The following is a 16432-nucleotide window of genomic DNA, read 5'->3' as shown; positions in this document are numbered from 1 at the left end:
AGAAAGATGCACACTGTGCAAAGTTACCAAGAATAAATGACTAGTGTTTGCTCAGCCCAAAATATGACATCTAACACTCACTAACACTAACACTCAAAGCTCAGGAAACCTCACAGAAAAAAAAAAAAAGAGACAGCAAGAAAGTGAGAGAAGAAGGATTAAACTTGGGCCTGAAGAATGCTGTCTCCTGGATATGACAATTCTGCTACACTCATGGACTCAGAAAATGTGGTTTCCTACACAGGATGAGCCTGTCAACAATTCTTCATAGATGAGGGATGGGTCCATGAGACCCCAGAGTAAACAGTAGGAACTGATGATTGCTGGGATGGGGGAGTCACATCTTTTACTGATGTAGCCACTGTAGGATTGCCCATTCTCCAGTAAATAATCTCCTATCCATGACTATGCAGGCAACTCTAATTTAAATCAATGTGTCAAGAAAAAATAAAACACAAAGCAAGGCATGAAAGTATGATGGGAAAAAGAATTGTAGTGGGAGAAAAAGGGAAAAAGGATGGCAGTTGAGGGAAGATGGATCAAAATGCATTGCAGACATGTACAAAAGTGGAAAAAATAAATTAATTTAAATTTGAATCAAAAAGTTTCACCATATCCATGCAATACATACCTAATTGTAGGTTTACCATTAGTGTGTAATTTATTGTTGAGCTTTGTTTTCAAAATTAACTTATAACATAAACTGGGCATCCCTAAGCCCCCAAATCATCAGCATTGTTTAAAAAAAAATCTTGAGCTATATCACCATCAAATTTTGACAAAATTCTATGTTCCCTCTTTCATTAAATTTTTGAAAACAATAGCCAGAAGTTTTTAACACACACAGGTCTCAATTTGTTAGATCTATGGCATTCAAGTAAGCATCTCAAAGAGTATTTGGTAACATCTACTTAAGCCAACGAGGAAAATGTTTTGGTAAAGTTTCTACTTACCCAGTCAATTTTATCCACATTCCAATATTTTTTTAAATCCCGGAACTGTATTAACATTCCTTTCAGTCCCACAACAATAATGCTTGCAAGGACACACTATAAATGAAAACTAAGTTAATGAAAAAGCATATATGTATATTTTAATCTGAAGTTATTTGAAGGACTAAAATATTTCTGCTTGTTTTTAAAACAAAGTCTAGAGAAATGAATTCACCAATTAGACTATAGAAATATTCATATGTTCAAAAATAACTTATTTTATGCTAGGAATATAATATCAATTCTAGGAAAACATAGGACAACACTTACACAATTCTACAAACCAAAGTGAAAATACTAAAGGTAATGAATTATATAAGTGAATATTATAAGGCTGAATGTCTTAATAACAAGTATTCACTATGAAATGTGTTTGTTGCAATCAGTATACATCTATATAGTCCTTTATAATTGGCTTCAACATCAATTATCTGATTTCACCTAGAACTATTTGTGACTATTTTTAAAAACCAACTGGGAAGTATCCTGTGGAAATGATTTATTCTCAAAGCACAAATAAAGAATTAGAATAACAAAGGTCTGCAACTGGCATTCCTAAGTCTGAGATTTTAACTTGGGTCGCTTTGGTACATCAGGTTTATGAAAAGCAAAGTGAGTAACTGGTGCTAATGCTCTGTGAGAGTTCTGCTGATTTGCACGAGGACTAATACATAAAGGAAATGTCCATCATATGGAGACATACTTTGCTCCCCACTCTGAGTGAGTACTAAAGGATGTATATACGGTATAAACACATATTTTGCTCCCCACTCCCTTTCTATAACACACGTTTTCTACAAAGTTCTGATAAATTCTTCCAAAGTCTACTTTTTACAGGTTTTGGTCCACACATGCTAAACAAGTCTGACACACACAGTAGTCCACAAACTCTACTTTCTAATAAGATTATTTCTAGTTCCTCCCATTCCCAAGTAAGCACAATATAAAACCAGCTTCACTGTGTCATTTTAATATGAAAGCTGGAGGTTTAGAGGCCAGGCAAGAAGATATTCTCCCATTCCTCTCTCATCAGATGAGTTGTGTTTTGACCCCTCCTTCAATCAACCCTTACTGGTATAAGATGATTTTCAGATTTAGGATTACTAAATTGACCTTTGCATGGTATTGTAGGCATATTGATCTGCATTAAACATAAAGATAAGAATTAGATAGTGAAAAACCATTACGGTACCATGGGCAGCCAGTACAGCAGTGGTCCTATTGTATAGATGACTATAAGGACGAAAATGCAAGATATTAGACAAGCCACCTGTAAAATACAAAAGGGACAAAAAATTAAAGCCATGAACTCTCTTGATATTACAATGCTATGAGTGGTGTGGTACAGGAGTATTTTGGGCTCATCTTGATTAAAACAAAAAACAGTATGTTGGTGCATCTATATTTGGTAGCTGAGAGACAGCTGCCTTTACAGCTAACAAGCCATTGCAAACAAACTTAGTCAATGATGAGACAAAAGCAAATCACCAGAAAAATATGGGACATCATCATCTTTCCCCCACAGCACAATAATGCCTACTAAATAGTGAAAGTGACACACCAATGGAAAGGTCTTTAAAGTGTCATATAGCCTAACTCTAGAGGATTGTGTGTGTAATAACTGAATATGCAGTTTAAGATTTTTCTGTACTGGTGGTACATTCCCACTGATGCTCTTTCTCTCTAATGTGGAGTTGTTGCTGGTAAGGGATTTGGGAGTAAAGTGGTTACATGGGATTGCAAGAACTCTCTCCACCAGTGTAGCAGACTTAATTTTACTAATCCTGCAAAGTCCCGACTATCAAGTTCTAACCCAAGCAGCTCACTGACAAAGGACAAATCTAAACAGCTAACTCTCATAGAGAACCTGGTTTCACCCAAGCAAATGCTCATTACTTCATAAAACCACATGGTCAAGCTATCGTTCCAACAAGAGAAAAGAGGTTTTTCAGAAGTCATCAAAGAAGCCTGGGCACTTAGGTTGAAGATGGTAGAGGAAACCTTAATATGCTGGTATGGCTTAAATTTGTAGCAAATGCATAAATTATTTCAGGAACTTCCAAGGACTCAGCATCTGATGATCTAGGCACTGCTGCAGAAACAAGGCATGATACAAATATTGTGAAAAGAATTTGGCTGCTTCCAATGAAGTGATACATATACTTACCACAGGCCTTGGACTATTTTAAAAGAAATAAAAATAAATATCCTTATGAATACCTCTAATACAACACCTGTATTCACAACAACAAAATATGGAAACAGTGGAAATATGCCTTGATTGTGAAATAACCACATAATAAAACTCTATTCAACAATATAAAGGAACATAGATGAAATTCAAAGCCATGAGTGGCAGAAGTTAGACACAAAAGGCTTTAATATGATGATATTATGGCATTTTTAAAAATAAGTTTTTAAATTTATTTATAGACAGAGAAAATGGGCATGCCAGGGTCTCCAGCCACTACAAACTCCAGGTTCATGGGTGCAGGGGAATATGAATGTGGGTCCTTAGGCTTCATAGGCATTAGCTACTATGCCATCATTCCTGCCCCTGATGTCACTTTTCTTTTTCTTTTTTCTTTTTTTTTTAATATAATTTTTTTTTTTTTTGAGAGCGACAGACACAGAGAGAAAGACAGATAGAGGGAGAGAGAGAGAGAATGGGCGCGCCAGGGCTTCCAGCCTCTGCAAACGAACTCCAGACGCGTGCGCCCCCTTGTGCATCTGGCTAATGTGGGACCTGGGGAACCGAGCCTGGAACCGGGGTCCTTAAGGCTTCACAGGCAAGCGCTTAACCGCTAAGCCATCTCTCCAGCCCATTCTTTTTTTTTTTTTAAGGCAAACCCAACAGACTGGCCTTTTTTTTTTTTTTTTTTTTTTTTTTTTTGTGAGAGATTGAGAGTGGGAGAAAGAAAGAGAGAAAGAAATGATACTCCAGGGCCTCTAGCCACTACATTTGAATTCCAGATGTGTGGACCCCCTCGTGCACATGTGCAAACTTGCATGCTTGTGCCACTTTGTGCATCTGGCTTATGTGGGACCTGGAGAGCCAAACATGAGCCCTTAGGCTTCGCAGGCAAGCACTTTAACTGCTAAGTCATTTCTCAAAACCCCTGATGGCATTTTTACAAAGAAAATTATAGGACAATATGGGGTGGAGACAGGAACAAAGAAGTGACTTAAATAACTATGGGTGAATAATCAAGATGACATGGAGTAATAGAAATGCTTTATAACTTGATTGTGCTGTGGTTATACAAAAACGTACTTTCCAAAATTAAGTGAAAATTACACCTAACAAGTTGTTTATGATCAGGTATTTGTTACAACATGATGAGAAAGTGACTGCTGCAACGACCCTCTGGGTATTAATGTTCTCCATAGTTACATATATATGGCTGTGAAGAAAATGAGATTCCAGTCACTTCATTCCCAAGTAGAGATCCAAGAATATGTAACTTTATGGAAGTCATGGAATGGTGAGAGAGATGGAAAAGAGCATTAAAGAAAAAAAGGCTAGGCCTTGGATAACCAGGCTATATTAAGATAGCTTTAAAGAAGATGCAAACGATGAGCCAACTTTTCAAAGAATAAAGAACTACGGTTTTGTAAGTTAGAACCCAGAGGCAATCTAAGCATTACAGAAAACCATGCCAGCTGTTGTTTTCAGTTGTGGCTGAGAAGCCTCTGTGGCAGATGCTGTCTGACATCCCTAGGGGTTCTGTGATTCCTCCCAAAGCCCTCAAAAAGCACTGGTGCATCCCCTCCTTCGGAAGTGTGGGGAAGCATGCCGGGGAGAGCGCCAGGGGTTGTCTAGCTGCTGGCCATACTTAACATTCCAGTACAGAAGAAAGCAGGGAAGGAAAACATGCAACATTCGTTCATGTTGTTTGTCTAAGAGCACCAGGAATTTTTTAGCCTCTTAAGTGCAGACTTTAATGTCATTTTTAAAGGAGATCTCTGTAAAAAAGGTTTCTACATGTGGAGGATAGAAATACATATGCATCTTTGAGCCTAGCACTTGGTATTAAATAATCTTTTGTTATTAGTATTCAAGCATTTCAATTATTGGTTGTTAATATTGAAAGACCTTGCCATCTACTCACATAAAATGATCCTAAATTTTGTTCAGTATACCCTTGTGAGGCTGCTGAGAACTGTGTGTGGCTTCTGCTTATTACCATATGGTACAAATGTAAAATATACAGAGACATCTATGTCTTAAGTACAAAGAGTAAAGAATCAAAAAAAATTGTGAAGAGTTTTTAAACAGACACCATGTTGAAATGATGATAATTTTATCTCATTTAGGTAGGTTAAAATAGGGTATCAAAATTAATTTTTTATTTTTTGAACAATGTGGACACTAGATAATTTAAATTACTTGAGAAACTCAGGTTCTTTCCATTTGGCAGAGCTTCTCCAAAGTATGTGGACCAACACCTGACTTTATATGGGCTTTTCCTTCCAATTTATGAATGATACTGAAATATGCCTGGCCTGATTGTCTAATATTAGCAAAATTAGTAAATTGTTGTTGTTTTTGAGACAGGGTCTCATGTAGTTTACTCTGGCCACAAACTTACTGTGTAGCTCAGGATGGTTTTGAACTTCTAACCCTCCTCCCAAGTGCTAGGATTACCTGTGTGTGTGCTAAGGCTCAAACTCAGGACTTCCTACACAATAGGCAAGAACTCTGCTAGCAGAGCTACATACCCAGACAGAAGATCTTTAATATGCAATGATTGGCTACTTCCTTTCATACTGATTCAGTACCTCCAACATGGCCAGACCTGTACTAAATAAAAGAAACCAAGGATATAGTGCACTACAGCACATACAGGCAGTGTGCTCCAGTAGCTTGAAGTCAAGGAAAAACAGAAGATGTCAGTCATGCGATCGCATTAATGCACACTTAATGTCAGCTATTACTCATGACTGTGAAGAAATGCAACACAATCTATGCAGGAGTGGCAGTGAGACCTGAAGAATGGGAGAGATTGTTTAGTGGGGAAGAGTAGCAGCCTCAAAGACAATGGAGCCCACAGGGACAAAGGAGGACCATGTGCTGAAAACTGTATGGAGGTTGGAGACAGGCCAATAACAGGAAGAGGATAAATACTCAGAATCCTGAAGGGAGGCTAGAGATCCCAGTTTTATGACTTATGCAAAGTAATTTCTTGTCTGGAAGCAAGAAGCTGCATGCTAATGTTTAAGTTTAGGATCCTGTGTATGCTACATGAGTTCTGTATCATTAACCTACACCCTTAGCCTTAAAATGATAACTATGTAAAATTACTCTACCACTATGTTTCTTTCAGAATACTGAACATGTTTTTGAGCATCGGTCAGTAACTTAATTAACAAGGGTAATGTGGCTATAATGCATGTTTTGGTTTATATCTAGTTTACAAGGCTTTTATGTCATCAAGGTTAATTTGGTGGGGATCAGTCCAGGCCCTCAGAGAGTTAGAGCCATTTAAGGGATGGTTATGTGAAATCATTACACTAAAAAAAAAAATGCATTCATGGGCTAGAGCGATTACTCAGTGGTTAAGGTGCTTGTTTGTAAAACCTGACAGCCTAGGTTCAATTACCCAGTACCTATGTAAAGCCAGATGCACAAAGTGGTGTATGCATGCATTTGGAGTTTGTTTGCATCAGCAAGAATCCCTGACAACTCTCTCTCTCTCTCTCTCCTCTCCATATTTCGTTCCTTACAAATAAATAAATAAAATATTTAAAATGCACACATGAGTTTGACAGATGGCTCAGTAGTTAAATACACTTGCTTGCAAATCCTGACATCCTCGGTTCGATTCACCAGTACTCATGTAAAGCAAGATGCAGAAAGTAGCATATGCTTCTAGAGTTCATTTGCAATGGCAGGACATCCTGGTATGCCCATGCTCTGCCTTTATCTCACTCTCTTACTCTCTCTCTCTCTCTCAAGTAAATACATAAGATATTTCTAAATGCAATCATAAATAGCCTGCTTAGGGCAAAAATTGAAAAATTTGGTAGCGTTCTACATACCATGTCAGTTATCAGTTATACCCACACAAACTTAATAGTTGTGCTGTCGAAGGACTTGCCGACTAAGGGAAAGCACTCTGGATGTGGACAGAACACATTAAACCAGATTCTTTTCATATGTATTTGAACTAGAGTGGTGAGGAAGATTGGTCACCATTTCAGGAAGCAGGTAATCATGAAAATATTTTGCTACTGAGCTTTGGCATTGTTTCCCCTGAATTAGTGTTTTGTCAGATTTCTATAATTTCTTTGTAAGTTTGATGAATAAGATATTATGCAGGAAAACAGTCTTCATTAAATAAAAAGTCCTTAGAAATGTTCTATTTTTCTAATCATTCCAACATGTGCCTTCCAGAACAAAGGGCCTCTCTCTATCCCCACCCTATTAAACAAATTTATGTTCAGCTCACATCTTTCAAACTTTAGCAAAGTATTCTTTCTCTTTAACGCTCAATGTTGAAAGTTACAAAGATTAATCTGAGGGGTCCCCTGCCACTAAAACTGTAAGTAGAAAAGCACAGGAAATGCCTAAGGAAATGCCAGAGATGGAACACATCCAAGGTAGAACCCCCTCAGCCTCTAAGTCCACAGGACAAGTGACAGGGCTAACTTACTGGAGAGCCTTCAGCTAGGAGGAGGGGAAATTAGGACTGGAAAGCTGTAATGCCTTGTGCCAATTACACCAGGATATTTTAATATTTAAGTGAAATACAAGGCTCAGAAAGTATTTTCTTAGACTATTTAATAATAAAATCAATAATAATTGTTAACATTTAAAAACTATTTATTTGATGCTTTGGCTAGTACATAAGCATATATTCATTCATTCATTTAATCTTTATAATACTGTAAATCTACTCTAACACCTACTTTCACCACCTCAGCTAGAGAAGAGGAATTACCATGAGTGATGGAGGTAGGGTACAAGCCCAGGCTTTGGGAATCCATGCCCTTAATCATGCCCATTTATTGAGGCTGGGGATGAAATGAACAGACCTATTGTGTTCACTTTCATGAGAAGCCAGAGGAAACATTTGCACAACCCTGGAATTTGTGGGGAGAAGAGTAATCAGAATAAAGGGTAACATGTAAGCACTCGAGGGATTTAAACATTCAATTTACATCATACATATCCATGTAAAGTTTGTAAAAAGCTTTATGACAACACAAGGTGAACCAGTATTTGAAATCACTATCAAAACACATCACCTCAACTTGATGTCATGAAAACCAAGCCCGCCCAAGGATTTTACTTCTTTTCTGACAAGCATGGCAAATATTTGTCAGAGGTGAAGAAATTCCAGATTAAGTGATTTATCCTCTCTGCTATGCGGTGTATGTTACTCACAGTATTATCAAACATCTTAACAGCTATTTTCCTGCATTTCTCTCACTGTCAAGGTCACAAAATGCACTTTTGAATATATTGTTCTACAAAGTTAAAATATACTACTTTATAGGACAAGCTTTTATTATATTTTTGAATTTTCACATAAAATATTTTATATCTTATTTTACAAATAATTGTTTTAATAATGGCTAGTTGTCATAGGTAATCTTTTAAAATGTACTTGACTTTTCTGGCATGGGACAGCAGGTATGTATAGAAAAATTAGAAAAGTCCATCTGACTTTAAATCCCAGAGTCACCACTTGCTAGGTCTGAGGTATAGGTAAATCTCTTCAGGTTTTTTCCAACAACTTTCTTACATTAAAAAAAAAAAAAATAAGAACAAAAATCAGCCCCAATCTTCCACTGGGTTTCCTAGAAGGTTAAATGACTTCATTTGTATAAAAAGAATGAAACTCAGGGCCTGACACACAACTCACTACTGCTTCCACTGTCACCATCAGTACAATCAGTAATGTAACTGTTACTATTTCACAAATGCCCAACATTAATGCCAGACTCTCAACAAATGAATTAAGTTCCTAAAATATATAAAAATTGCTTGTCTTAACCCCAAATGTTCAGCCAGTGCCACTTTGAAACATTCGTTTGTTGCTATAGATATGATTACAGTGTCAAGAATTGATCTTACATATGATAGGTTTTTCTTCAAGTGAACAAACTGAACAAAATAGAAAAATGTCACAGTCTAGATGGATGAGGAAAAGTCAGATTGGCCACTAGAGGGAGCTTTGGCTTCAAAGGTTGTTGATAAATTGCCATTTGGACCAAATTTAACAGCTTGCTTAGTGAACTCACTCAGCCTTTGGAAGGAACACTCATAGAAAAGAGGGAGGGGGGAATAAGGAGACAAGAAGGGAAGAAGGGAGGGAAGAAAGGAGAGGGAAGAAGTCCTAGAAGCTACTAGAAGAGTTTAACGTGGGCTTTATAGAGAAGCCCATGCTTCTACTCTCCTTGAAAGATAATGAGAACCCAGGAGTCTCTTTGGCCTGCAGAGCCCATTACCTGTGTCTTGGCTCCTGTGCTGTACAGGCCAGCCGTCCTCCCCAAGGCAGCAGCATTTGGTATACAGAAGAAAAACGAAGGAATCGCATTGCTGAGGCCATGCGCCAAAAATTCCTGCAAGATTAATTGGAGGAGAATATCTCATTTCTAAATCACAATCAATTTTTATGTTGGCAGGTACAATTTGTCAAAGAATGAAGGTTGTCTGTGTTCAATGGCTATTCTCCCCCTCAGTGGATCTTTAACAACGTGTAATAAAACTAGCCAATACTTCTTGAGTACTTGCAATGATCCCAAGCTGTTCTAAGCTTTTCAGTCACTCACTCTTCATAAGGACCTCATAAAGAAACTACTCTATCCTGTCCACTGTCAGCTCCTATCTCCCCAGTCAGTCCAGTCAGACTTTGTCCCATGCCTTCACCAATGGCTGCTGCTGCTCTAACCCCAATGGCTCCTTCTTTTCTTAATTGGTCTAAAAGAAGCATTTGACAAAGTTGCTAATTTCTTCCTTCTTGAAAACACCTTCACTTGGCTTCTAGGACCTCACACCCTCTTAAGTTCTACCCTATCTGTGGTCACTCCATTTCTATTTCCTTTGTTATTGTTATCTAACCAAATGTAAGTCTTGGACTTTTTCTCTTGTGTATCTACATGTTATTTATTCAAATACACCGTTACAAATCCCAGATTTCCATCTTCAGCTTGGACCACACTTCTGAACTTCAGGCTCATACAGCCAACATAACACTTAGCATCACATTTTATGGCTGCCCAGTAACTCAATGGAACTAATCTGAGCTGCAGGTTTGTACCAATTCAGTCTGGTCCTCCCAGGCTGTTCCCCATCTCAAGTTCCAATGCTTAAGTTCAAAACTGTACAGGTATTCTTAACTCATCCTAAGGACCCTCCTTTCCCAAATAGCAACATGCCATCCAATCCAAAACCAATCCGCATAAATCCTGGTCAGATCAACACATTTCACCTAGGTTAGTACTAAATGTTCCTAATGGTTTGTCCGCCTTTGTTGTTATCAGTGAGAATAAACAAATATCCCTGCCCTTGGAAAGCAGTGGCTGTGGTTAAAAAAAAAAAAAAAAAAAAAAAAAAGATAACAAAGGAAAGTAAAGTGGGGGAGGGTGTGGAGAGATCTGGGGTTTGGGGATTCCCATCCCCAGAGAGGGCTTCCTGAGAAGTGAGCATCTGAGCAAAGGAGCTATGCTGACACAAGAGGGATTTGCAAAGGCAAGTGCCCTGGCAGAATCCTGACTAGTGGTTCAAAGAATGGGGTTAAGTATGGCTAGGACAGATGGTGAAAGGGATAAGAGATCAGAGATGAAACAGAGACAAAACAATAGTGCCTGGTTCCTTACAGCCTTGTCAACCCTAGTAAGGCTTTATCTGAGCATGACAGAAAGCCACTGGAAATTTCCCATTAGAGCAAAGATATGACCTGTGCTGCCCACCACATTTCCCCTGTACTTAGACCAAGGTAGAGTAAGTGTATGTGTACACATGTGTACAATGAGAAAATTCACATTTTTACAGAAGAAAAATGGGCAGAGAGGACTGAGGTCATGTAGCAGCAGACTGAGGTGTGTACACAGGTCGTTTGGTGCTCATAACACTACCCTGCAGCTTCTCCTTCAACTTGCACAGGACTAAGAGACTAGAAGTAAGAAACTGGCTGAAATAGATTCAGAAATATAACTAATGTAATATGCATTCTTGGATATTCAAGTAAGAGATCCTCCCATCCTCTATTTTCTTACTAAGAAGAGTAATTGTAGTGTTATACTTTGAAATGTGTAAGTTTTAAATGTGAGAATGTAATAAAAAAATATGTTTGGCCTCTCTCCTAAAAAACTGAAAAACAAACATCAAGAAATATTTTTTTTCTCCAAAAAATGTATTTACAAACAGTGAAAGCCAGATTATCCAGTTCCTAGCAATGATGTGCAGATTTTTCTGAATTTTTCTTACCCAGTCTTGCTATGTACTTAAGAAAGTTATTTTTTTTAAGATTTAATATTTTCAAGATCTGATAGTCCACAGAACAAGGAGACAACAGGGGTAGAGAGGGGTTGGTGGCACACTCCACCTGGTTGTCATCAACTGAATATTTGAATTTTTTGGCAGATCCTTGAGCAAGAGCCAATGAGGCCACATAGCCTACAAGCGCCACTCCAAAGGCTTCGGTGAGAACTGCAGAGAGGATGTTCAGGGGAGGCACTTGCGGTGGAGGAATTCTGTAGAGAGAAAGAGGGGCCACACTGAAGTTATCAGCCTCATGGAAATTTTGTGATAACTTGCAATGAATTCAACTGTGGTCATGACTGTAGTTTACATAGAATCAGTGTAAGACAAGAAAACCAAGCACCTTTGCCTTTGTTTTCCACATTATTTAGCAGAAAGCAAAACTGTAAGAAATGCCACAGGGACAGCCCCATGCATCGAATTAACACTTATGCCCGGGGAATTCAGAGTACACCACAACAACTTTGACTCGACAAAATTTCCTGTAAGGAAAAGAAAGCAATTCTGGAACATCCATTCATTCAGAGCTTTCTGAATATTCATTTGGCTGACATTGAAACTACTTTTTCTTCTTTGTGCCACAATGCTGGAGGCAAACATGAGTTTACTGTCAACTCAATTCTTGAGTTAGTTCCTCGATATGCCATTGTGTTCATTATCATAATTACATTTTTAACTGAATCCTTTCACAGTACAGTAAACTATGGCTTACACATGTTAAGAAAAATATGTAGAAAAAATTCCATCCATTTGCTCTTGCAAAATATATGACCACATTTAGCTCTATTTAAAAGAAGTATTTTAAATATTTCTCAAATAATACCCAACTGTTGTCATATTGTCCCTTGAAAACCACTTAAGCCAAATGACCACTTATGTGTCCCTGATAATTCTTTGGGAGACTTACCAAAAATAAATAAAAATATTCTTTGTGGGAAAAATTAGACTAGGAGAGAAGCGACTTCATATTGACTCACTATTCTGCATGTAAATAGAATTTTGTCCCTTTCTTACTATTTCATTTAATTCTCCCAACAACCCCTGAAGCAAGCATATTGTAACTACTCTAATGATAAGCTTTATATCATAACATTACATATTATATATTAGAAGGAGAAACTATTTTGAGAAAAATTACTAAGAGAACGTCTGAGGTGGGATTCAACGTCAGATCCATTCCTTTTCAAAGGCATACCCACCTTCTAATTCCTTAACAGGATAGTTCTGGAAAGAAAACTCAAATAGGGGTGGAGTAGAGTAGAGGAGAGGCATGACTCTTTGTTACCCACTTATTAAAGTTGACTTCCAAGAAAAATTGCCTTTTATGATTATGGGTTCTAAGATAATAGTATACAGAACTTAACTAAAGTGTAAAAACTCCTGCTTCATGAAAACTGAGTATAACTAATTAATAAATGATCTGACTTAAAAGAAAAATATGCTGTCTTTCAAAAGTGGAAAAGCAGAGGAAGCTTAGAAAATTCAAGCTGATTCAGAAAACCGTGACTGGACCAAGTCTATAGGCCAGCAAAAACAGTCTTTTCAAAATTATCCATTTAATTTCTGAGAAGCTTTCAGCTATTCCTTTGTCTCAGTGTAGTTAAAAACTAAAATTGAGGTCTGAAAGACAAAGAGGCTCGCTCAGTATCCAATAACTACAACTTCATCTCAAATTGCCATGTGCTTTTTATAATATATGCTGCCCTTAAAGGGGGAATGACCCACAATATACTCCTTCCTCCCTAATATGGCTTTGGTTTTGTTCAGCCTATTTTGGGAAAGAAACTTTTGGGGATTTTGTAGTGGTTGTTGTTTTAGGGTTACATATTCTCTTAGGGCCCCTTAGGAAGAATACAGGGAGGTGAGGAACTAGGCTTTCTCACTTCTACCCCTCTTGGTGAGTCTCCACCAAGGACCCCAGGCTTCCTATGTCATATGCTGCATCTATCTGTCTCATAATTTAAGTGAAATAAAATAGCTGTGAAGAATCTGTATGGGTGTAGGATAGACTGAATTCCCAAGTGTGGCTCTAATTTATACACTTAGCAACTTTCACTTTTTCAAATAAGTATCTTTGTTCAGGATATAACATGGCGATTGCACTCATGACCTCACAGCAGATGTAGCTACCTGAACAAGATTAAGTCTGCTGATACTTCATCATGGATGACGGAAGGGTCCATGAGACCCCAAGCCTTCCAGAATGAATCGTGGCAGTGGATGACATCTAGATGAGAGGGAATCATGTCCTTTAGTGCTGTAGCCACAGGTGTGTTGCACATTCTTCAGTGAACTACCTCCCACCCATGATCATGCAAGCAACCCTAATTTAATTTCATGTGTCAACAAAAATCAAACAAGAGGTAGGAGGATCACCATGACTTTGAGGCCACCCTCAGACTACATATTAAATTCCAGGTCAGCCTGGGGTACAGTGAAACCCTAACTTGAAAAACCAGAGGGGAAAAAAAAAAAGCAACAAATAAAAAACATCAAATAAAAGTGGGATTTATATCTAATGTGAAGAAGGGGTTTAGTGAAAGGAGTAGGAAGAATAATGGGTTAATTTGGGGAGCGGGATCAGAATGCAACATAGATAGATGGATAGATAGATAGGTATTTAGATAGAGAGATATGTGTGTGCCAATTTAAAAAAAAAATTCTAAATACTCCTGGATATTTTGCTCAAAAGAGTGCTGTATAAAATATCCACTTATTTAGTAATAAATGATATTGTATTCTAGAAGTTGTCATTCCTCTTTATAAATTAGGGTCTTTTATTTGTAATAGAATTTTGTCTCATATTAGCACAAGAAGAAATGAAATCCACATCTGGCAAGCCCAGTCCATTCCAGCATCAAAAACAAATGTTCAAATAAACATGTTAAAAGAAAAGACTACATTACCCTTTTGGAATATGACCAACTACTTCTAATCCGTACGTGTTTTCCATGTTGGTACAATAGCAAGCAAATGATGCCGCAATAATCTGTGTGGTTCCGTTCGAAAAAGAAATAAATATGAATGTTACTAGTGCTTCACACACTTTAAAACCATTTTAAAAGTAAGCATTATGTGTTCTATAATTACAAAGAGTAACATTCTAGGGGCATATATTTTTTAAATAGTGAAATACTATGAACTCAGCCAAGAGCTGCTATATGCCTTTAGTCCTAGCATTTGGGAAGCTGAGACAGAAGGATCATGAATTTGAGACTAGTCTGGGCTACACAGCAAGATCCTGTATGGAAAAAAACTTAAAAGCAGGAGAAGGGGATGGAGAGAGGAAGGTTAATAGGTACAGAGTGCAGTTTGATAGTAAGTACCCTAACCAAGAAAAGTAACTAACATTGACAATGAGATATCATGTATTTCAAAATAGCTAGTAGAAAGGATTTGGAATATACCCTATAAAAAGGAATGAACAATGGCTAAGAAATGGATATGCCAATTACTTTGGCCTGGTAATTAAACATTGCACACAGTTACAGTATCAATCTCGACTCTATAAATACAGATAATAACTACGTGTTAATTAAAAATTTTAAAATATAATTTTTAAAATCAAAAAGTCCCTCTGAGTTTTGAAAACATATTATTTACAGTTTCAAAATTAGATGACACCCCAGTAATTTGGCTTTTCCAATGCTCTGATTTATATTAATCCAGTTATGTTTATTTTTGAAGGCAAGTAAAATATAAGACATAAGGATGAATGTGTGTGTGCGTGTGCATATGTCTAGACATTGCAATCCAACCTAAATACTTGTCTCTTGCGGTATGAAAGGATGCTTGGTGAGACAACACATCTTCGTTCCATGAGGACAATCTCCCAGGAATGTATTATGTCAATATTTCTACTCAGGTCATAAGCAATGCTAAATTAGAGTTATGTCCTTGAATATTTTCAATTTGGGGGCTTAGCTATTTCTTGAAGTAAAATATGCCAGTTCATAGCCTGTTAGGCCCAATGCTTTGTAAATGACTCACAGGAGGTGCATATGCCATTGCTGAGACAATTAAGCAAGGTTGCTGCTTCTCTACATACACCTACAGAGCTAATTCCACCTTTGATTTATGACCCATGCTGTCCAAATACTTGCCATTCATTTCTACATTCTCATTGTTCTTAATAATTTTAACAGATCTTAGATTTTCACGTAATTATTGTATTAATTTGAAATGGTTTGTTTTGTTTAGAAAGATAAACTAAGTATCTACTTATAAATTCATCATATATATGGCAGAGATTACGCATAACAAAATCACATAAATAAATACTGAAAATTAATGCTCAATAATAAATATTATTTTATAGGGTTCTTTTTTCTGTCTGTGCATAAAAACTTGCAGAACTGTCTAAACTATCAAAAGAATTCTGCAAAGCCAAACATCCTTGAGGATTAAATAAAAATAAGTAGCAAAACTGCCCAGGTTATATTGTTACGCTATATAAATATTGTAGTATAATACTATTTTCTTTGTCACTGAATTAGTCATTCTGGCAATATTTTACTTCCTTCTGTATTTCCTTAATATAATTAAATTTCTTTCATCAGCTGTGTCATTGGTTTATCTTTCATATTTTGTCAGCACAATATGTACATATAAAGCCAGCACTTCCCATAGACCTGTGCAGGATCAAATTCTGTCCCAGACAGGTCCAATGCTACAGAGGGTTTATTTCTGGCCCTTGTCTAGCTATCCATTTCCTCATAAGACAGAAGCTTTGTAGAACTGAAAGGAGATGCACAGCTCAAATTTGTATCCCTCTTTCTTCATACTCCAGATACTCAGCAATATAACACTTCCTGCCTAAATGGCACCTATCCCGATTTTAGGGCATATTCCCAGGGTTTATTCTTCCAGAGAAGCACAAGGAAGGCCAAAGGAAGGACTATAAGGGTGCAGTGGAAATATCTGAATTTTCAATACTGCACACAGAAAT

The 16432-nt window shown here is 37.3% G+C and overlaps 1 protein-coding gene across 3 annotated transcripts in view; it reads right to left on the bottom strand.

Annotated features, from left to right (window-relative positions):
* The window catches only part of Slc26a7 (solute carrier family 26 member 7), a 124715-nt gene that overhangs the window by 24947 nt on the left and 83336 nt on the right, over positions 1-16432 (bottom strand). For all 3 annotated transcript variants that reach the window (XM_045144569.1, XM_045144570.1, XM_045144572.1), the window contains 5 exons: positions 14391-14473; positions 11549-11696; positions 9450-9563; positions 2185-2262; positions 954-1049 (listed from right to left, as the gene is read on the bottom strand). In XM_045144569.1, coding sequence (XP_045000504.1) covers positions 954-1049; positions 2185-2262; positions 9450-9563; positions 11549-11696; positions 14391-14473 — 519 coding nt within the window. The remainder of the gene's footprint in view (positions 1-953; positions 1050-2184; positions 2263-9449; positions 9564-11548; positions 11697-14390; positions 14474-16432) is intronic.

Source organism: Jaculus jaculus, chromosome 2 (assembly GCF_020740685.1).
Source record: "Jaculus jaculus isolate mJacJac1 chromosome 2, mJacJac1.mat.Y.cur, whole genome shotgun sequence".
Classification (NCBI taxonomy): domain Eukaryota; kingdom Metazoa; phylum Chordata; class Mammalia; order Rodentia; family Dipodidae; genus Jaculus; species Jaculus jaculus.
Note: the sequence above shows the minus strand (reverse complement) of the source record. Positions and strands in the feature narration are given on the sequence as shown.